Source organism: Anoplopoma fimbria, chromosome 9 (assembly GCF_027596085.1).
Source record: "Anoplopoma fimbria isolate UVic2021 breed Golden Eagle Sablefish chromosome 9, Afim_UVic_2022, whole genome shotgun sequence".
NCBI lineage: Eukaryota > Metazoa > Chordata > Actinopteri > Perciformes > Anoplopomatidae > Anoplopoma > Anoplopoma fimbria.
In genome coordinates, this window is record NC_072457.1 from 2,654,471 (window position 1) to 2,677,131 (window position 22,661).

At 42.9% G+C, this 22,661-nt stretch overlaps 1 protein-coding gene across 1 annotated transcript in view; it reads right to left on the reverse strand.

Moving 5' to 3' along the window:
• The window catches only part of cacna1ab (calcium channel, voltage-dependent, P/Q type, alpha 1A subunit, b), a 163,189-nt gene that overhangs the window by 121,750 nt on the left and 18,778 nt on the right, over positions 1-22,661 (reverse strand). The window contains 4 exon segments of the mRNA XM_054605334.1: positions 9,876-9,894; positions 9,897-10,045; positions 10,047-10,080; positions 10,112-10,206. Coding sequence (XP_054461309.1) covers positions 9,876-9,894; positions 9,897-10,045; positions 10,047-10,080; positions 10,112-10,206 — 297 coding nt within the window.

Here is a 22,661-nt window from a genome sequence, read left to right on the forward strand (position 1 = left end):
CTCTCCTCCTTCTCCACATTCCCGTCTCTTTCTATCGCCCTTTCACTCCCCTCTTCCTTTCTTCACCTCTTTCATTTTATCCTCGAACCCGTTTATTTCTCCACCTCACTTTCTCTTCTTCCTCGTCCTCTGCCTCTGCTCATCTCTGGTGACCAGTTCTGTTTTATATCCGATTAAACGTGTCTCTTTAATGTCGCTGACCATCGTTCTCACCGGTTTATACGACAGACTTCATAAGAAGATCAGCGAGAGCTTATAGTAAACATTACATCATGATGTAACTTAACCGAGAGGATGAAATGAAATGTGGCCGCCGTCTTTGTTTTGTTGTTTGTTAGAAACTGAATCAACTTAAGTCGGTTTGGAGGGGCAGTAGTTCCCTCTGTAACCGATGTATATACGTTACCATGACAACATCAAGTAGCTTATCTCGGATCAGATTGTTTTTTGCCACCGTCCAAAAAATAATTTCACCCACTCTGATGTGAGTCGGAAGTGACCATATATGGACTGAGGAGGAGTGACGTAGAGACGCCGTATACGTCTCTGGTAGCGACCGGTCAGTCACAGTAAGCCCCGCCCTAAAGCATACCCTGCTTTATGGTCTGTTTGACTCTAAATGGAGCATCATTTACTAAATGAACATCATGCTGTATTGAAGAAGACTTGAAACTAGAGATTGAGACCATAAACTCATGTTTACAATGTTTACTGAGGGAATAAATCAAGAGAGAAGTAGAGTCATTTTCTCATAGACTTCTATACAACCAGAGGAGTCGCCCCCTGATGGACAGGAGAGAGAATGCAGGTTTAAAGACACTTCAGCATTGGCCTCAATCACATCAAACACACACACATACAGCGGTGGCAGTCCACACAAGGAGTCGAGGAGAGGACAGCGGGGGCATCACGTTTCACCACAGCGAGAATCCAGACACACACACACACACACACACACACACACACACACACACACACACACACACACACACACACACACACACACACACACACACACACACACACACACACACACACACACACACACTGAGGATCACATCACATTACGTCTGCCCATCAACGTATGGATGTTTATCTACTGTTTAAACTGAGGCTGAACACATTCATTGATTTGTTTGTTAGTCTCAGGTCCAGTTTGAGCTTCAAATAAACAAACATTATTTTGTTGCATCCTTCATCAAATTCAGTACATTTTAAAGCTACTATGAGGAACTTTAATGTTAATTTTGGTGGTCTATGTGGACAAAAGCGGTAGTGTGTCCGAGCACCAGTGTCCCTTTAGAAAACCTCGCTTTCTTTCATAAGCATTAAGAATAACTATTATAAATATTCCCACCGATTGTCTCGTTCACTTATGTAGGTCATATAGAGGCATCAGTATTAACTTGAGAGTGTTTCATAACCTGTTAAATGTTCATCACAGTAACTTTAAAGAGTAAATAATGAATTATTTCTCAAAAATATATAGAAACCTGCTTTAAACTTTAATGTTTTAAAGGTTAAATGTGATAATCTAATGTTTCATCTGTTCTGTCAAATACTTTCCCTCCTTTTTGTGCAATAAAACAGTTTGCTGTGGGTTTGATTTAAAGTCTAAAGAGAAGATTTGATATGCATTGATATACAAGACAAAAGGATTAAGTCCACTTCAAGCTACGAGTCAAAGTTGAGTTTTCTGATTTTGTCTCAGGTCAACAAATTCACCACTTGTTTGCTTATGAGATACACAACAAGTCTTCTTCTGAAGCATTTTCCGTTATAAACTCTGTATCAATATGTTTTTGCCATTATTCTTGTATTTCAGTTATTACTGTATGATGTCATATCACAGCATCAGCAATATCAAACGTGTTATTGTGTCACCAGATCGGATTATGGATCATGTTAAATGAGACGCAGAGAGAGAGAGAGAGAGAGAGAGAGAGAGAGAGAGAGAGAGAGAGAGAGAGAGAGATTGCACATTGGAGCGTGAACGTCCCAAATGGTGCTTTTTCTGCCAAACACTGGGATGCACTGACTGTGTGTGTGTGTGTGTGTGTGTGTGTGTGTGTGTGTGTGTGTGTGTGTGTGTGTGTGTGTGTGTTGGGATGTGTTGGGATGCGGTCCCCCTGAGGTAAGTGATCCTGCTGAACAGGTGTTACAGTATCACCTGCCCCCACCCACACACAGCGAACACACACACACACACACACACACACACACACACACACACACACACACACTGATCACACACACACACACACACACACACACACACACACACACACACACACACCAGCACACACACACACACACCCATCAGAGTCTTTGTCAGCCGTGACTGATCAGAACGGATCTGCTTACTTCACGCCAGACGGATGAAGCCAAGCCACCAGCTGATCTGTCAGCGAGATGTGTGTGTGTGTGTGTGTGTGTGTGTGTGTGTGTGTGTGTGTGTGTGTGTGTGTGTGTGTGTGTGTGTGTGTGTGTGTGTGTGTGTATATATATCTTATCTGATTCACTGGAACTCATTCCATAGTAACACAACAGCATCTACTGTAAACTAAAGTATCTCACACCTAAAACAATCATCCACATACACATCTTTAGTGCATCAAAAAAAGATATTCGCTGGTTTGCGGCTGATTTAAAGTGAGAATTGACTGTTTATTCTGAAAAATACTTATATTTGTATCACGCGACAACCTCGGGGTCTGAAAAGTGAAGCCAATGATAAAGTGTCTTTAAACTTGCATTCTCTCTCCTGTCCACCAGGGGGCGACTCCTCTGGTTGTATAGAAGTCTATGAGAAAATGACTCTACTTCTCTCTTGATTTATTCCCTCAGTAAACATTGTAAACATGAGTTTATGGTCTCAATCTCTAGTTTCAAGTCTTCTTCAATACAGCATGATGTTCATTTAGTAAATGATGCTCCATTTAGAGTAAATTCAACACTACCACAGTGTCACCCCTCTGCTTTCCAAATATGGTCACTTCCCTTTACTAGTTGCCAAAAACAAGATGGCGACGGCCTGAAAGCCGAACTCGATGCTTCAAAACTGCAGTTCACAAACCAGTAGGTGACCTCACAATTAGGTCCACTTATTATTTACAGTCTATCAATTTTCCACAACATGTTCCTGCAAATGGTTCACAATAAAAGTCTAGTTATGTAATTGAGGGATTCTGTCCAATAAAACGCTACAATGCTTTTCATCTTAAACCTACACAGGTATTGGTACAGGTGGTGTTGCGTTTGCATTCACTGCATTATGACATAGTAAAAATTGGTCCCATTTAGAGTCATATAGACCATAAAGCAGAGTATGTTTTAGGGCGGGGCAACCTTATGATTGACAGGTCGCTAATCCAACATTTTGGTCGTCTAGAAAATGTCTTATTCAGTGTTTAGTTTAACCAATTTGTGTCACTTCTGGTTGCACAAAAGCCAAGATGGCGACGGCCAAAATGCCGAACTCGAGGCTTCAAAAACCTCATTCCGAGCGGTGACGTCAAAGTCACTTTGTCTACTTCTTATTTACAGTCTATGATTTGAATTCATAACTTTTCAGGTGGGAGCGCTACTGAGTCACAGGTTACTAAGACAAGGTGACTTTCTGATTGTGTGTGTGTGTGTGTGTGTGTGTGTGTGTGTGTGTGTGTGTGTGTGTGTGTGTGTGTGTGTGTGTGTGTGTGTGGTGTGTGTGTCTTTAATCTCTTCTCTTTCTTCCTGTCTCATACTGTCTACCTCTCTCCATTTGTCTTTGCCTCACATGATACCAGGCAGCCGGGAAAGTGTGAAACCCACTAAGAAAACGAACGCCCAGGACAGATGGTCAGAGAGAGAGAGAGAGAGAGAGAGAGAGAGAGAGAGAGAGAGAGAGAGAGAGAGAGAGAGAGAGAGAGAGAGAGAGAGACAGGACAGGCTGACATGCCGTTGAAAATGAAAGATTGATTTTTGGCGTGTCAATAAATCAGATTTGAGATACACTGAAGTAAGAAGAGAAGAAAAGAGAAGCAGACATATTGAAATGAACTAAAAGGCGAGAAAGCAAAAGACAAGAGAGACGGTGAAATACACCACACGGCTGTCGCTTTCTCAATGTGACAGCTATTTTTGATTGAATAAATTTGAATGCCATTTGAGTGACCAGTTAAAGTGACAGTAAGGTGGTTGCATTTCACAGAGCCAGAAACCGGTCTGGCTACATTAATCAAATTGTTTTGTCAAATCCAAAATGCTTCCAAACATTCTTCTATTGTGATACTGTTTCTTGATCTCTTCAGCATGAAGTGCTAGTTTTCTCCATTTTGGTTCAGACAAGACAGTGTTCTTGTTGAACATAAATATAATAATATAACCAGTTGGCGTATTGCTAAAAAGAAAATACCACAAAGCACAGTCGAGACAGAATAAGCAAATTAATGAGGATGCACATAAAGCATGTGACTTCAACATCAAGCGCTCACCCCTACGAACAAATACGAATAGAAAAGCGTAGACTGTATATGACATAGTCACTGTGCGTCAGCCATTGGTTTGTGGACTGCCGTTATGAAGCCTCGAGTCAGGCATTTTGACCGTCGCCATCTTGGTTTTTTACAAAGAGAGGCGACATGAGAGGGAGGAGCTAAGTACGACCAAACGCTGACCAACAAAATCTTTCCATTCACTGTTATGATGTGAAGAAACACGAGACGAAAACACGGACAACTCCCAGACCGGACAACGCCGTGGTCGAGACCTGTCAATCACAGTAGCCCCGCCCTAAAGCATCCCCTGCTTTATGGTCTGTTTGACTCTAAATGGAGCATCATTTACTAAATGAACATCATGCTGTATTGAAGAAGACTTGAAACTAGAGATTGAGACCATAAACTCATGTTTACAATGTTTACTGAGGGAATAAATCAAGAGAGAAGTAGAGTCATTTTCTCATAGACTTCTATACAACCAGAGGAGTCGCCCCTGGTGGACAGGAGAGAGAATGCAGGTTTTAAGGCACTTCAGCATTGGCATATTAATCAGAATATTAATGAAAATTCAGATATGGTACCAAACTGGAGAATAAGCACCACCAATTGCTCATCACGATGTTCCAAACTCGTTCAGAATTCAATATTTGGATAAACAGTCAAAGATTAGATCAACTTTAGCCGACTATCCAGAAATCTGGTCCATATTTTTACCCTACGACAAACAATATCGCCACTACAGTATCTAACTTGAATTAAATGGAGAGTGACGGAGGAGTACAAGACAAAACGAGAGAAGATGGAGGACAGAACATTTAAAGCGGAGTTGCAGGGGAAGGAGATGAAAGGAGTGTGGAGATGGGGAGAGATGGGGAAGTGCAGGCAGAGGGAGGGTGGAGGAGGGTGGAGGAGAGGGGAGGAGAGGGAGGCATAATGAAGTCCTCTGGGTCTCTGGTGGAAGAAGCCACAGCGGCTGCCAGCCAGCACAGCCTGACTCGGTACAGATGGCGGCATGCTGGGATACGCTCGGTTCACTTTCAAAGCAGGAAGTGGATGTTCTTTAAATTTGAAAGTGTTTTGCGATTGAAAACAGAAGAGATTCTGTTTTATGCGGATGTTTATGAGGCTGCTTCTATATTGTGAATGTTTACAGGATGCTCAAATGAGACGGTTTACTTAAAAATACTGTCTGTGGAGCTCAGATATCAGATATCAGATAACAGTCAGCCAAGAGAGATCTGTTATGTGGTTGGTTAGAAGTAACGGTGCAAAATGCTGAATGTCCGATCAGAAGCAACATTGTTTCCTAAAACTTGAATTCTATTTTTAACGCCACTCTGATCACATTATTTACCACTACATATTGAGGAAGCTTTTATATTTAACACATTTTAAATATTCATACTGACCATATCTGCAAAACGCTTAACGTCAACTACAGCTGCAACAAATGATTAACTTTATTCTCAATTAATCTGCATATTATTCAATATATTGTACGTAGAAATTGTCCATCCAAGTTACTCGAAATGTCTTTAAATGTCTTTAAATGTCTTTAAATGTTTTGTTGTCCGTCCAAAACCAAAATGTATTCTTTTAATAAGATATAATACCTAGAAAAAACAGGAAATCTCCATATTTGATAGGATGAAAAAGTTTTCTGCCTTTTTGCATGAAAACTTACTCTAACGATTAATCCACTATGAGAAAAGTCAGCAATTATTCTTTCTTTACATGAAATAATTGAGAAGTTGCTTAGGCTGGGTTGCCAATTTGTTTATGCAAATCAACACCATTGGTTGATGTTCCATATTGGAAAAAGTCTCCTGATTTAGTTTCACACCAAGGAATCCATCATTTATACGTCCATAGGTCGGCTGTGAGAAAGATACAATCAGTTATCTCCAAAATGAGCCACAGAACAGACGTAACTAACTCTCATCAGCGATACGTTTCTAAATCTCGAGTCGTGATTTGGAGGTAAAAACAAAAAGCAACCTTCCTAACATGAAGCAAACTAAAGAAAAGCTTTAAAGAGAGAACAAACTCAGCTATTTTTGTGAGCTGATGGATTTCCGAACCATTTTGTATTTCTGCAGAAAAGCCAAAACATTTTGGCAGAAAGTTAAGGAACCTTTATGAAGGCTGTCTGCCAGAAACACAGCAGGACCTCTCCTTTTTCATCCTTTTTTAAAATGTACTGTTCTCACTAACAGCAGGCTTCTGGGTATCTTATAAGACATTTTTAAATAAAATGACTGAATTCTCTTTCTTTGTCAACTCAAGGCAAAAATATTTTCTTTCAGAGTAGCTGAAAGAAAAAGTCCAAAATACACATTTATGTGTTTATTTTACTATTTTGTCTATTTGTGTCTGTAGATTTCTCCAAAATTTACCAAAAGTTACCATTACATAATGCCTCATTTGCATATTTAAAAATGTGCAAAAACTTTTAACTCTAGTATGTCAACAAAATTAAACTATAATTTTGAACCTGGCTTTATCCAACTTTCAGATTTCTATTCTGTAAATGTATGAAAACAACCACATATTTGATAAGTTAATGCCTCGATTTCATTATAAACATACATTTCTAGAAAATCTTTAATAAAAGAAAGACAGTTATACAGTTAATATTTTTTATATATTGCCCTGTAGTGTCTCCCCTATACTGAGATCTAGATTTGTCCATACTATGGAAAACATAACTACATTGTTAGTCATTTTTGTCTTTGGATAGACATTAAATGTATTTTGTTTTTAACATATAAAAACACACCAGTTACCATGAATACACTGTTTCTCACACAGACACATAAACCATGTGACCAACCTGTATCTCACATCTTTAACACCTGCTGATGGACGGCGTCTGACGACCTGAGATCTGCTGACGCTGTTTGTCTTCGTGCTATCTCGATAAAAACAACAACTAATGAAGCTTTTATTCTCTTTTTAATCCTCACACATTTTGAAACACTCTCTTCTAACAATTCAAAGCTTCAGTTAATGGCTGTAACAACCTTTTTGTTTTAGAAAACTCCAAGACAAATCTCTTTGAAACCATTTAGTAACAGTTTTCCCTGCTCTTATCTGTCTTTATGTCTTTTATTTTTGTTGTTGGAGCTAAAAAATGTGTATAAAAGTGAATTTACAACTGGCTTTATCTCTATGTTTACATTGGGTGTTGATTTCCTACATTTCCCAGAATGCCATGCAGGCAAAAGCCACCAAATGTAGGACGGGTCGCTTAAATCAAGCAATCAGATTGGTTCATAGACGTGATATAAAACCGACATTCCACAGATATGACGATATGATAATACCTTTGAACTTTCAGTATCAATACGCGTCTGAGACAAAAAAACATCAATGTTTTAAAGCCTACAGTTCCCAGGTTGGCCGTCACCATGTTGGTTTTTTGACCTTTTTGTGGAGCTAAGTACAACCGAACGCCGAATAAGACCTTTGTTGGACGATCAAAATGATAAATAATAAAACACAATGAAAGGCCGAAAGTTATAAGACGAAAACACGGACAACTCCAAGACCGGATCGAGCCGTGGTAACGACCTGTCAATCACAGTAAGTCCTCCCTAAATGCAAAGTACCACCTGCCAATCAGGACTCTAACTATCCATTCAAACCTTCTCATATTTGGTGCTTGCTGGTGCAATCCTGTCCCATTTGACATACAACATCCCTGACATGATTCTGGGGGAACAGAATCATCTGACATGAATGGAAGCCTAAAGACACTTCAACATGGACGAGCGGAGCCGGAGTCGAACCGCCGATCCTCTGGTTGAAGGACAATTCCGCTCCACCAACACTTAGGCCGCAGTCGCTTAAATCATCAATAATCACAACAACCATTTGTTTCACAACAGAGTAACGTGAACTCCGATGTCCCTGAACGTCACAGGATAAATGCAGCGTTTTTTATTTTTTGTTCATTCTATTTAAATGTTCTGCTATCAAAACTGATAAAAACCCATTATTATGATTTAACATGACCAGTTAACAACTTGAATGTAAAAGCTGGAGTATCCTGGGGTTATGCAGGTCTAAGATGCCCAATAAAAGCACTAAAAACTACATCACCAAGCAACAAAATAAGCCTAAAAACACATTACAGTCATTTAGCAGACGCTTTTATCCAAAGCGACTTACAGTCAGTAGTATATTACATATCATTCACCCATTCACACACTGATGACAGGCTACCATCAAGGTGCCACCATCAGACTCTAACTAACATTCATGCATCATCCAGTCCACAACTTGGGGTTAAGTGTCTTGCCCAAGGACACATCGACTGCCGAAGCCGGGTATCGAACCACCGACCCTCTGATTGGAGAACTACCTTGCTCTCCACTACGCCACAGCCGCCCCATAACATGTTGGATTTATTTTTTATTTTTTCCCCATCTAACCAAGAATAAACTGACTTGAGGACAGGTCACGTGACAGTACTCCAGGTTTCAAAACAGCAGAAGACCGACCTGTCCTGACAATTAAGGCTTTTTCCACTGCTGTCCTGTAGGAAGAGCCACCGACCGCCCATATATGGTCAGTGGTAATTAGAGAGAGAGAGAAATGAGAGAGAGAGAGAGAGAGAGTCATTTCCTCTCCCTTCTGGTTGCATGGTGCTAAAGCCTTCATAATGCTGACATCAGCACTCAGCTCTGACTACAACTGTATAGCCCCCCACACACACACACACACACACACACACACACACACACACACACACACACACACACACACACACACACACACACACACACACACACACACACACACTAACAGGTTTGTATTCTAGATGTGCATCTTAATCACCAGCAGCATCCGTGCGTGATTGTGATCGCCGGTGTCATGACAACCTGCATCACCTTCAGCATCTTCAGCATCATTCCATCGATGGCAGGTTGCTTTTTTTTTTTTTTTTATATATATATATATATATATTTTATATAAAGCAGGTGAGCCTGAGGCCAGCAGGGCCGCATGGACACGACAGTGAGAGTGGAAGTGAAATCATGGAGGGTGTCAATCAGAAGACACACACACACACACACACACACACACACACACACACACACACACACACACACACACACACACTCTTAAACACACACACACACACTTTTAAACACACACACACACACATCATGTAACATCTCACAACACTGCATAAAATAAGAAAAAAACAATCACAAAATGGCATAAAATAAAAATAAAAAAATCCCCCAAACACAACTTCCATCCTGCAGATGTTGGCTGATCCAACCCTCCTCCATCCTCCTCCTCCTCCTCCTCCTCCCTCCCTCCTCCCTCTATCTCCCGGTACCTTCTCAGTCCTTGCGGGCCTCCCTGGTTCCAGAAAAAGGATATGGCCATTCTGTGATCTTTTGGCGTACTTCCTGATCAGGTTGTCCTCGCTGAAGAGGAAGAGGGAGCGGTTGACCGTTAGGCAGCTCTGCCGGACGGGTATGGGGTTGTACAGGGCCATGGTCCGGGCTCTCTGGGCCATCGACTGCTTGTACACCCGCTGTCCTCCGGGGGCCCCCTTGCCTGCTGCCGCCGCGGCCGGGCCCCCTTGTCCGCCGGCACCCCGCCACCACCGCCACCACCACCTCCTCCTCCTCCTCCACCTCCTCCTCCTCCTCCTCCGCCGCCTCCGCCTCCATACCTGTTGGGTAGCTCGTCTCCAAAACGCGCCATTCTGCAGACACCAAACGCCAGAGGTTAGGAAGGAGCCGGGGGGGAACCTCAGAGTGACACCTCCACATGCCTCCACCCCATCACCCCATCAGCTCCACACACACATGCAGAACGGATCTCTGGTCTCTCTCTTTCTTTCTCTCTCTGGCTTCTCCCCCTTCTCCTTCTCCTTCTCCCTCTAATCTATCTGTGCGTCTCCTTCCCAGATCTTCAGCTCCGAGAAGATACCTCCATTTGAGCGTGTGGGAAAGGGAGGAGGAGGGAGGAGGAGGAGGAGGAGGAGGAGAGAGTGAGGAAGGAGGGGAGGAGGGGATGAGTGAGGAGAGAGAGAGAAGGAAGGAGGGAGGGAGGAAGGGAAAAGCGCACGGTGTCTCTGCTCGTGTGTTTGGAATGTGAATGGGAAATAAAGCTCTGTTTTTTTTGTTTTTTTATGTAATTTTCTGGCAAATGAGTTCTCTGACTGTAAAAAAAATAAATTATTATTAATTTTTTTTATTGGAGGAAGAGAAGAATGTCAGAAATTGTTCTATCTCGTCAGGTCGTCCGCGTTTTTCTCTCAGCCAGGAAAGAAAAGCATCCTGTTTTTTTGGGGTTATTTTTTTTGGGGGGGGTATTTTTATACCTCTCCAAGCACGAGCCGGTTCTTTCATTTCCAATAAGCAAAAAAAAAAAACCCAAATCGATCAGGTCTGATGATCTAGCAGAGCGTTGAGATAAATATCACAATCATCTCCACTAAAGGCTCCTCTCTGGATGGAGACTGCGTCTTTCCCCCCTCAACAGCCTAGTGCATCTTGACAGGATCTGCAGTTGTCTTTTTTTTTTTGTTCTTCCTCCACCTTCCTCCTCCTCCTCCTCCTCCTCCTCCCTCCTCCTCCCCAGGTTCCCCCTTTTTTCCTCCTCCTGCTAGATAAAAATAGAAATAGATAAGAGTGAAATCTTTAATAATTCAGTTGTTCTTGTGCCATATATCCGCAATGTTTGGTGTGTGTGGCTCTCTACCCCCCCCCCCCACCCCACACACACACACACACACACACACACACACACACACACACACACACACACACACACACACACACACACACCTGCCGCCGCTCACTGCCACCACGCCGCTCGGGTTACACGCAAACGCCAACCGAGGGGGCTTCCCCAAAACCCGAGCCTGGTGACATTTGTTGATATTTAGGTGATGGACGGTGCGGCATCCCCTCCTCCTCCTCCTCCTCCTCCTCCTCCCTCCTCCTCCTCCTCTTCCTCCTCCTCCTCCTCCTCCTCCTCCTCACCAAGGCGTCGGTCACTGATTTTGGGCGTGATTGCGCGCACTTGGAGACGACAACACACCGGTGTTCAATCTACCAACGTGTTATATCTAAAGCCCACTTAATTAAGAAAAAAAAAAAAAAAAAAAAATGATGAGTTGGAATGAAAATTAAAAGGAAAAAAGATGAATGTCCACAACGATCATGTGTAATCCAGAGCTGTGAGGAGAAGCATCCCGGAGCAGACAGAGACCGCTGGAGGAGCAGCATCAGCACCATCAGCACCACCAGGTCCTGCTGGGAGAACACGACGGCGGCGGTGATGGAGAGCAGCGGCTCCTGTGTTCTCCATCACCGGGTGGATGGTGCACCATGCCGGGCCAGCATCGAACCCCCGGAGGATCCACGGAACCAGAGAGAGGCCACGGCAGGTCCAGCTCTCTCTCTCTCTGTGTTTCTGTTTCTTCTTCTTCCTCCCTCGACCCCCCCACAGGAGGAACGTGATATTCTCGTGGAGCTCCTCGAGCTGCGTTCAGTCAGCCGCGCGCACTGAGGATCTGATGGGTCTGACGGGAACCAGAGCGCCGCGCGCACATTCCGTGGCCAAGCCTTGCAGCGCACGACGCACGAGCGCATCCCCGGAGCCCCCCCCCCCCACACACACACACACACACATAAACACACACACACACACACACACACATACAGACACACACACACACACACACACACACACACACACACACACACACACATTAACACACACACACACACACACACACACACACACACACACACACACACACACACACACACACACATTAACAACACACACACACACACACACACACACATTACACACACACACACACACACACACACATAAACACACACACACATTAACACACACACACACACACACACACACACACACACACACACACACACATTAACAGACACACACACACACACATTAACACACACACACACACACACACACATTAACAGACACACACACATTAACACACACACACACACACACACACACACACACACACACACACACACACACATTACACACACACATTAACAGACACACACACACACACACACACACACACACACACACACACACACATAACACACACACACACACATTAACACACACACACATTAACACACACACACACACATTAACAGACACACACACACACACACACATTAACAGACACACACACACACACACACACACACACACACACACACACATTAACACACACACACACATTAACAGACACACACACACACACATTAACACACACACAACACACACACACACACACATTAACAGACACACACACACACACACACACATTAACAGACACACACACATTAACACACACACACACACACACACACACACACACACACATTAACACACACACACACACACACACACACACACACACACACACACACACACACACACACACACACACTCCCCCGTAGAGTACGGCGGGTCGTCTCGGGGTCAGAGCGGCTCTGAGTGTAATCTTATATTTGCTATAATAACAATAAACACCTTAAAGCCTAAATGCAGCGTGTTGCTAAGGGTTACCTGAGATCATTTGGTGACATGTGTCTGATACGTTTTCATTTCTTCACTTATAAACACGCAGAGGACAGGATGGGGGGTTATGGAGGCCCCTGGAGGAGACGACGCTCACGGCTTCTTCTCATGTTTGCCAAAAGCACAATCAGCACAGTCCAACTCGGCCCGGTTCACTGTTTACCCCGAGTAATGGGGGGCATTGGAGGCAGGATTCATGGTCTCCAGAGGACTTTAGGGGTTCCTCTGCTGTTTCCACAATCTGAGAATGTATACAGATGGTTATTTTCTTTTTTTAATCAATAGTTCCCTTTTCCACACTTTTTATTGTTCTATCAGTTTGGACGGTTATGTAATCTTTGCACCAAGCCAAGAAACAATCTGCTGGAATGGGATTCCTCGGGAGGACAAAAGAAAAACTGCTCTGCGTTTGTTATTTTGAGCTTATTTTCTCTATTTCCAAAAAGGTTTTATAAGCAAATGTTTGTTTGTTTTTTCTCTTTCACTGATAAATATATGAAAAAGAAAAAAATGTTGCCAATAAACTAAGTTGGACCAACGTTTCATTTGTGCTTCCAAGAGGAGAGTTGGGAGAGTTTGTGTGTTTTTAGTTTTTTTCTGAGGAAGTACTGTTATTTTAAGGACAATTTTGAAAGAGAGTTTTTTTTTTATCTCCCTTCATTCCTCCTTTTTTTTCCTTCCAAGCCGTCTGTCAGTCTGGCTCTGGCATCTGAGTCGTCTTTGATTTCGGGTTCAGCAAGCTGTTTGCTTGGGCTAAACCCACCGAGCTGTCACCCCTCCAGAACAGGAAGATGAGGGTGGTGGAGGAGGTGGAGAGGGCATGGGACAGTAAAACCCATAAAAACACACAGGCCAGAGAATCCTTTTCAAATGGACCCTATAAGATATGTTACATAATTAAAAAAGATAGCAACAAGAATAAAGTTAAAAGACACCGAAAAGCACCAACTTAGGTCACTTCAGAACACCGTCGCTGTCCTTGGTCCTGAAACGGACACTGACGGTGTTTCCAACGCCTTTTGGCGCCGTCCAACGCGCTGAAACAAGAGCATAGAGCTCTGAACGCCACCTGCACGCCTTTGGAAGAGATTATCTTCATTGTGCACGAGGGTGGGATTAGTTACTGCACCTCCGGCCATCTGTTAAACGCTGGGAAGCGTTTGCGAGTTCTGCTCACTGTTTGTCTCCTCTACCGGATTTAGTTTGGCAGGTAAACCCACCCATCATTTGAAGGTCTGAGTCTATTCTTTAAAAAAAAAAATAAAATAATCAGTTGGTGGAATACTCAAAGTGGGCCATATGGTGGGTTTGGGGATGGATCTGAAAGGCAAACTGTGTCAGACTATGTGGAAGTCAAAGAAAGTCTCTCAAAACTTCACGAAAGGGGATCACCTGGTGCTGAGACGTGCACTGTCACGGCCATGTTACGGGTTCTTTACATGTTATCGTCGCACTTAAAACTGTAGTATATTTTATTATTAGCACAAACATTTTAGGTTTTTCCACCTACGTATAATTTGAAAAGTGTTGTTCTTCTCGCAGAAAGGATTGTGTGACATTGGACATAATATTTCCATGCCTTTGTAACACACATAAATGTAGCTACTAGATAGGTTTGAGCAAATAACACCCACTGGGTCAGGAAAAGCAGCAATCGTCTGCAGTTTAATTCAGTCAGGTACTCATCAAATGATGGGTACCAAATCTAATTTATCTGTTTTGTAATTACTTGGGTTAAAAAAACACTTTGTCTTCTACAAAAATATGTTTTCATAAAACTAAACTGGACATTGTTTTTTTTAAAGGGAAACGTATTTTCTCAAATTGAAACAAAACAAAAAAATGCTGGAACTTCTTGGTTAGGTTTAGTAAAACCTAGTTTAGTAAAAAATGGTTTGGCTTAAAATGACTTAATGCAAAAGAAGTATTTGTTTGTGTTAAGGCAACAAAAAGCACCGTGTTCATTCAGTCTCCTGGTGTAAGCACTGTGCTCTGTTCACCTGTCCTCCACCTCAAACTCCTCCCTAAATGGACCTTTTGAAAATATATTTGTGATATGACAAAAGCAGACATAGTCCACAAACATTACATTACATTACATTACAGTCATTTAGCAGACGCTTTTATCCAAAGCGACTTACAGGAAGTGTATTCAACATAGGTATTCAAGAGAACTACTAGTCACCAGAAGTCATAAGTGCATCTCCTTTCTTAAACAAGCATCTTAAAGCATAAACCAGAGCAAAAGTATAGTGCAGAGGCAAATTACTACGAAAACAATAATTGCAACAAACTAATACGAATACAATAAGTGCTACAAACTACTAGAAAGGATCAGGGTAGTACTTTTCAGCCTGAGGCTAAAGATGGGCAGCGACTCTGCTGTCCTGACGTCAGTGGGGAGTTCATTCCACCACTGAGGGGCCAGGACAGAAAACAAAAAACCTTTCCCTCTAAACTAGAGTTCAGGCTGACACACACCTGTAATGCTTTGTTCACTTTTAAATATTTGCACATTTAGTTTTCCATTTTGCTCAAACTCCTCACATCTTTGAGTGTCCCACCTGGCTTCTCAAGACAGAGTCTGTTTTCTTATCTTGTTTAGCAAAATAGATGTTGGCCATAAATAAAGTGGTTCATATAAATGCCATTTACACTGTCAAATCTATTATTTGGACCCTTTTTGGTCCATTTCCTGAGTTGCATTTAGGTTATGAGTAATTCATCTGTTATAGAGCTCTGTGACCGGGCTCTCCTGTCACCCTGGGGTCCCACACTCATGCTATAATTTACAAGATGCCCTTTCAACGTCACAACGTGTGCGCATCACTGGATTTGCCCGTCATCCGATTCCCGTAGACTAGTGGCCACTAACAGGCATGGTAAAAGCCCGTTCCCTCTGTCAGCATGGGAGAGAGAGGGAGAGAGAGAGAGAGAGAGTGTGTCGGGAAGAGGTGGGTGATGGTGGTGGTGGGGTGGGGGTGGGGGTGGAGGGACAAGGCTGCCTGTGATTTCACGAGATCACAGGAAACCACACGGTGGTCAGACGCCAGAGACGACAAGCTGGTAGTGGAGGACGGACGGAGAGGAAGGTGGAGGCCGGAGACATTCGCTCTACCCCCATCTCTCCCACCGGCATGCCTGTGTTATCGCTGCTGCATGCCCATGCAAGTGTGTGTGTGTGTGTGTGTGTGTGTGTGTGTGTGTGTGTGTGTGTGTGTGTGTGTGTGTGTGCTGCTGAGGGAGTCGTGCTGCTGAGGCCCTGATGCGCAGCATTGTCATTCAGCGAGCGTTCACACAGGCAACCCCCGCAGGAAGCCCTGGCACCTCCTCCCCCCCCCCCCCCCCCCCCCTTCTCCTCCTCCTCCTCCTCTTACTCCCTACTCTCCCCCCCTCCATGCTCTCTGATCTCACACAGCAGGCCAAAGCTACTGAGCTGTCGGAGAGCTAGAGAATGAGAGAGAGACAACGAAGCAGGATAAGGGCCGATTCACGTTCAAAAAAAAAAAAAAGGAAGAAAACAAACAAAAGACTGCTAACGTCAAGAGTTTTATTCCAAAATTTGATTTACTTTGTGGCAAGTTCTCTTGCGCAAAGTACTTTAGAAAATAATTGTTTTATAGACGATAAGAAACTTAAAGTGGCAGATAAACATGATTCCCACTTTATGTCATTTAACTTGAAGACGAAGCAGTTCCCTGAAATGCATCCTGGGATTTTTTTTTTTCTAACTGATGGGGATCCAGATGGATTTAGGTGCACAAAAAAAGATCTCCTCCATCTTTTTTTGTGGTTGTTTTTGAGTGAAGCTGAGCACCAACAGCCTCCTCCTCTTCATTGACTGCTGCAGCTGCAGTTTGTCAAATGGCAATTTAGTTCTTTCGCTCCCTATTGGCTGTGATTTACAGTGAAAACCGCTGGGATTCAAAAGTAAAATGATTGAAGCGCACACAAAACATTCTCATGAGACTGCAGACTGGGCTGTTCATTCTCAGTGGGATCTAGATGACTAAAACAACACTTTCTTATCATAGAGTGTTTCACTGATCATATAACATAATGTTGCTTATGGACCTTTTAATGAGCATAAAGAGTGCAGATAAGTCCACCATGCATTAAAGGGAAACTGCAAAGACCCGTTAAGCTCTCTGCAAAAACAACCCCTGATTATGTCAAAGTGATGTCATCAGGGTCATCCCAGTGTAGGCTAAGCATTTATCAGAAAAAACAAAAGGCCCACTGACACACCATGTGAGTGTGTTGGACACTATGGGTCCATTGCCCATGCACTGTTTCACTGTTTCTAAGGAGTTATATCTCCAAAAACAAGCAAGCAAACAATAGAACGAAGATACCATGGCCAACACCGCCTCTCTTGCATGGGGAAAAAAAAAACCCCACATAGGTCCACCCAGGTGCATGCTGGTCCTACACCTGCCTACCTACATGTATAACCACAGGTACCCACAGTGTTACCCAATTCACACATCATAGGTCAATAAATGTAGTAAGCTTTTAAAATACATTTTAGTAACTATTGCAAAAGACACATGATTCTAAAGACCCTATCAAGACAATTGGACCCCCAGAGTTGTATTAGCACACTGGAACCAATGTTACTGAAGCTTGAACCAAAAAAAGAGACTTGACCATAGAAATCATGTCTTACACACGTCTCCAAACTTTGTGAAATATTAATTTGCTAATAAATGACACCGAAACATTGCATCACTTGTTTCCTCTTGGTTTTGTTGTTGTCTGTTCTCACATTCGTAGCTCTGCCGGTTGGCTGGAAGTCCCTGTCGCACTGGAGAGCTTTTAGGCTTTTGTTCGTTTACAGTTTCTTTGCGGACTTCAAAATATTTGTGCAGAACAAAAAAGGCATTGATAAGAAAAGGAAAGTCCTCTGTGTTTTGTCCATCGGCCTCCTCAAAGCTGAAAACCGTGACTTCAAACATTCCCTCTGTAGGGCTAAAAAGGCGAAATCGGGGGATTTCGTCCATTAGTAAGCTTTTAAAATACATTTTAGTAACTATTGCAAAAGACATATGATTTTAAAGACCCCTATCAAGACAATTGGACCCCCAGAGTTGTATTAGCACACTGGAACCAATGTTACTGAAGCTTGAACCAAAAAAAGAGACTTGACCATTGAAATCATGTCTTTCACACGTCTCCAAACTTTGTGAAATATTAATTTGCTAATAAATGACACCGAAACATTGAAAAGTACTAATAAAAAGCACCAGTAATGTGCCATCTTTCAATGTTTAGCACCAGGGTTGTGGAACCCATCCCTACCTTCAGATAGCGTAAATTAGGAAAGACTTTCGCTAGAGCCAGTGTTAGCGTGTCCGTTCTACTCCTATTTTATTTCTTGGTCTGATATTTTCTTGAGCAAGAACCTTAAACTCTGACGACACCAACGGAGATCTCAGGAGGAGAATACTGCGGTTGATCCTGAAAAAAAACTTCCAGGTGTGAATGCATAATGTTAGGAACATGAAGCAGCCTGGGTACGAGTTTAAAGAAGCCTGCGTGATCAGCACAAGCCTGCCCCAGATACAGGAAGGGCCTGACAAATGAAGGGACATTTCTGGAATAAACCCACTGAACCCAAACTGGGCTCCTGAACACAACATCAGCAATGAAGAGGCGGAGCTTTAAAAGAACGGACCCAAACGGACCCAATGAACCACCAATAATTACTATTATTACGACTGTTAGACTCCAGTGGACCTCATGTGACCACTCCGTTGGCTACTTCTTACTTCTTTTACGTACACAAACATTGCTACTACTTGCCACTGATGGCAACCAAAGGCCAATTATTTGTTGCCAACTTCTCAAAATAGATGCCAATGGCAACCTGGCAACCATTGCCGTCGAAGCCCTGCTGTGTGATGCCGTCTGGCCAAACAGAGATCGAGGTCGTCCGATGATTTTGAGTAGTTCAGCACGACAGCTTGCGTCAACACTGCGGCACACGAAAAACCAACACACACACACACACACACACACACACACACACACACACACACACACACACACACACACACACACACACACACACACACACACACACACACACGCACACTTACAGGCTTGCCTTCGTGATGCCAGCTAGCTGAGTTTTGCTGAACTCTGTGCGGCGGACGATAACGAGGAGAAGTTTATATAACGTTTGGTCACATGATGGCTTCTTTGAACTTACAAGCTTGTGTCTACAGTAAGTGTGTGTGTGTGTGTGTGTGTGTGTGTGTGTGTGTGTGTGTGTGTGCAGAGTATATTCAGGAAACTCAGCTCTCAATGCTCATAATGATAATGTGAAGTGTGTGTGTGTGTGTGTGTGTCATGTGTGATAATGTGAAGTGTGTGTGTGTGTGTGTGTGTGTGTGTGTGTGTGTGTGTGTGTGTGTGTGTGTGTGTGTGTGTGGGTTATGCAGACAGGCAGAGAGATATAGCGAGCTGATGTAGCGTCCAAGCTAATTAGGAGGATTGCTCTTTTTTGGCTTGTTCTCACGCCGACTCAACCTGTATTAATTGATTGGCTGGTTAATGGGAGTGGAGAGGAGGAAACGCAGGAGGGAGGAGGTGGAGGAGGAGGAGGAGGAGGAGGAGGAGTGTGCTGGTCTCAGCTAATGGGCTCGGGCTCTGGTGTGTGGAGTAAGCATTCTAGTCGAAGCATCAGCACATATAGGACGGATAGAGAGAGAGAGAGCAAAAGAAAAGAAAAGAAGACTGAGATCAGAGACGGAAAACTGTCAAAGAAAACAAAACTCTATATTTTTTATAATGAACATCGTCGTGACACCACAGACTTTAGATCACCTTGAGTACACACAGACATCCTACACCACTGACAAAACAGTGCTGAATTATCGACAGCTATTATCAAAGGAGATTCTGACATACGTAAATGATTATTAACTGCCTGTTCAGTTACATATTCAGAAACATCTATGACATTATTTGCAACTTGAACCGAAAAAGACGATATCCTCTGTCTGTAAACACAACGGCAAAACTGGTTGGAAAAGTGGACAAAGGTTAGTGGACGTTAAATGAATGATTGATGATTGCACTTTGTGTGGGAAAGTTTATTTGTCTTCATAAATACTACCGCAGAGTGGAACAAGGTTACAATTTATCCTGCACTGCCTCCTTATCTACGTTCTCTACTGAAGCCAAAAACTGCAACTTTCAAAAAATGTTCTGCTTTATTTTTCAATAGCATTTTTCAATATGCTGATCATGCGACAACCTCCGCATCTGCCGAGTGAAGCCAATGCGTGAAGTGTCTTAAACCTGCATTCTCTCTCCTGTCCACCAGGGGGCGACTCCTCTGGTTGTATAGAAGTCTATGAGAAAATGACTCTACTTCTCTCTTGATTTATTCCCTCAGTAAACATTGTAAACATGAGTTTATGGTCTCAATCTCTAGTTTCAAGTCTTCTTCAATACAGCATGATGTTCATTTAGTAAATGATGGTTATTAGTAATTATCACTTTCTTTATAGAGGTTGTGGTGTGTCATGAGTTCTTTTTTTTTTACGAGTCTATGAATTCTTTTTTAGGGGGAAAATCCTACTAATTGTGCCTTCTACAAAAACTTACAATTAACGTTACATCTTTCACAAAAATGTGCAAAAATCTAAACTCTAATTATATCTTCATTAATGATGGAGTGGCAGCTTGGGGAAAGGACACACAGGCAATCATTGCTTTATCAAATTGAGAGCAGTAGAAAGCATTCTTGCCTAAAGTCACTAGCAAACAGAAATTAAAACCCCTTGCTTATTCCAGAGAAAAACCCAGAATGCTCATTTCAGTGCAGCACCACATTTGGCAACCTGCCAGAGCCGGAGGGACGGCCAACGGAAAGGCAAGTCAAGCACGTCGAGCCCATATGTCTCAGGATGTCTAATACCCACCGAGGGGCTGCGATGGCCAACCAGTCGGATAAATGTTAAATTTACAGGAGAATCAACCCAAATAAGACTGGTTAATATGCTCTGTTTGGTTCAATCTTTCACTGAGGGGGAGAACGTTTTAAAATAGTTGATAGTTGGTTAAATGTTAAATATTATTCTGCCATGAAGTCATGAAGAAGTTTGCGGGAGAATCAGCTAATTGAGGAAAAAGAAACCCAGGCAGAAACATTCACAAACGAGTCAAAGAAAAAGAGTACGGATCCATCCAGACAGAGTTATTTAGATCCATCAGTGAGGACATTTTACAGTAAAATTCACTTAATATAATTAACTGTTTCTTCCAGCCTTCCTGAAATTCCTTGTATTATTATTACCGATATTACAGTTACTTTAGATGATGTGTTACTGGAGGGAACATCATGACTAGTCATTTCAAAAGAGGCTGCAGAGTGGGAACTGTGAATATGACTCCCAATACTCTGATTAAAGAGTCAGGACGATGCTAAGTCCGTCTACTCGTCACTTAATGCATCTTATTGTCCTTCAAAGTGAGCTCCGGCATTCGGGACAGAAAAGGTTTTAATAGGTACTTTTATTTTTATTGTAGTATTTCATTAGAGAGGAGAGATCAGGAGAGGAAAGAAGAGGAAAGGAGAGATGGAGGAGAGTAGAGAGTATAGATATGAAACGAGATGAGGAGAGGAGAGGAGAGATTATCAGAGGAGAGGAAAGGACAGATGAGGAGAGGAGATTAGAGGAGAGATGAGAGGAAAGGAGCGATGAGTAGAATAGAGGAGTTAAGAGGGGAGGAGATGAGGAGATGAGTGGAAAGGAAAGAAAAGTAGAGGAGAGATGGGGAGAGTACAGTTGAGAGCAGAGAGTAGAGATTTAAGATGAGGTGACATGAGGAGCCAGGAGGAGAGGAGATGAAAGGATAGGAGAGATGATGAGAGTAGAGGAGAGGTGAGGAGAGGAGAGAAGAGAAGAGGAGAGATGAGGAGAAGAAAGGAGATGAGGAGAGGAGAGATGAGGAAAGAGAGAAGGGGACAGGAAAGGAATAGAGATGAGAGAAGAGGAGATGAGAGGATATGAGATAAGAGATTAGGAGAGGAGGTGATGAGAAATGAGAGATTAGGAGAGGAGGAGAGAGAGAGATGGAGCGATAAAAGGTAAATCTTAGTTAGGAAGCTCTCCCCTGAAACCAGCAGTCACCCATCGTCGGCTTCCAGCTACGATGTCGCTCTGACATGTGATCAGCTGATACTGTGTCACTGAGTAACTGTGCTCTGAATATATACCAAAGCATGAAACCAATTCAAACAATTAACATCTAATTCATGGCCACAGATGCAGCGTTCCACCTAAAGAAATAAAGTAGGACAAGGTAACGATGTTCCCTGTAGTATTTTGAGCAATTGTTCTTTTTCCTGACATACAGGTGTTACCGTCGGCTCTGTGGGAGTCCCACTCCGCCCAGAACAGAAGTGTCGTCCGTGCACATTTAAGATGCTGCTGTCAGAAACAGGATCTGTGGAGCTACGACCATTTGTCTATACCTGAAGACGAAGCGATGCAACAACCATCTCTGCTTAACTCCCAAAAAGTTATACTAGAGGCTTATAGTGGGTGT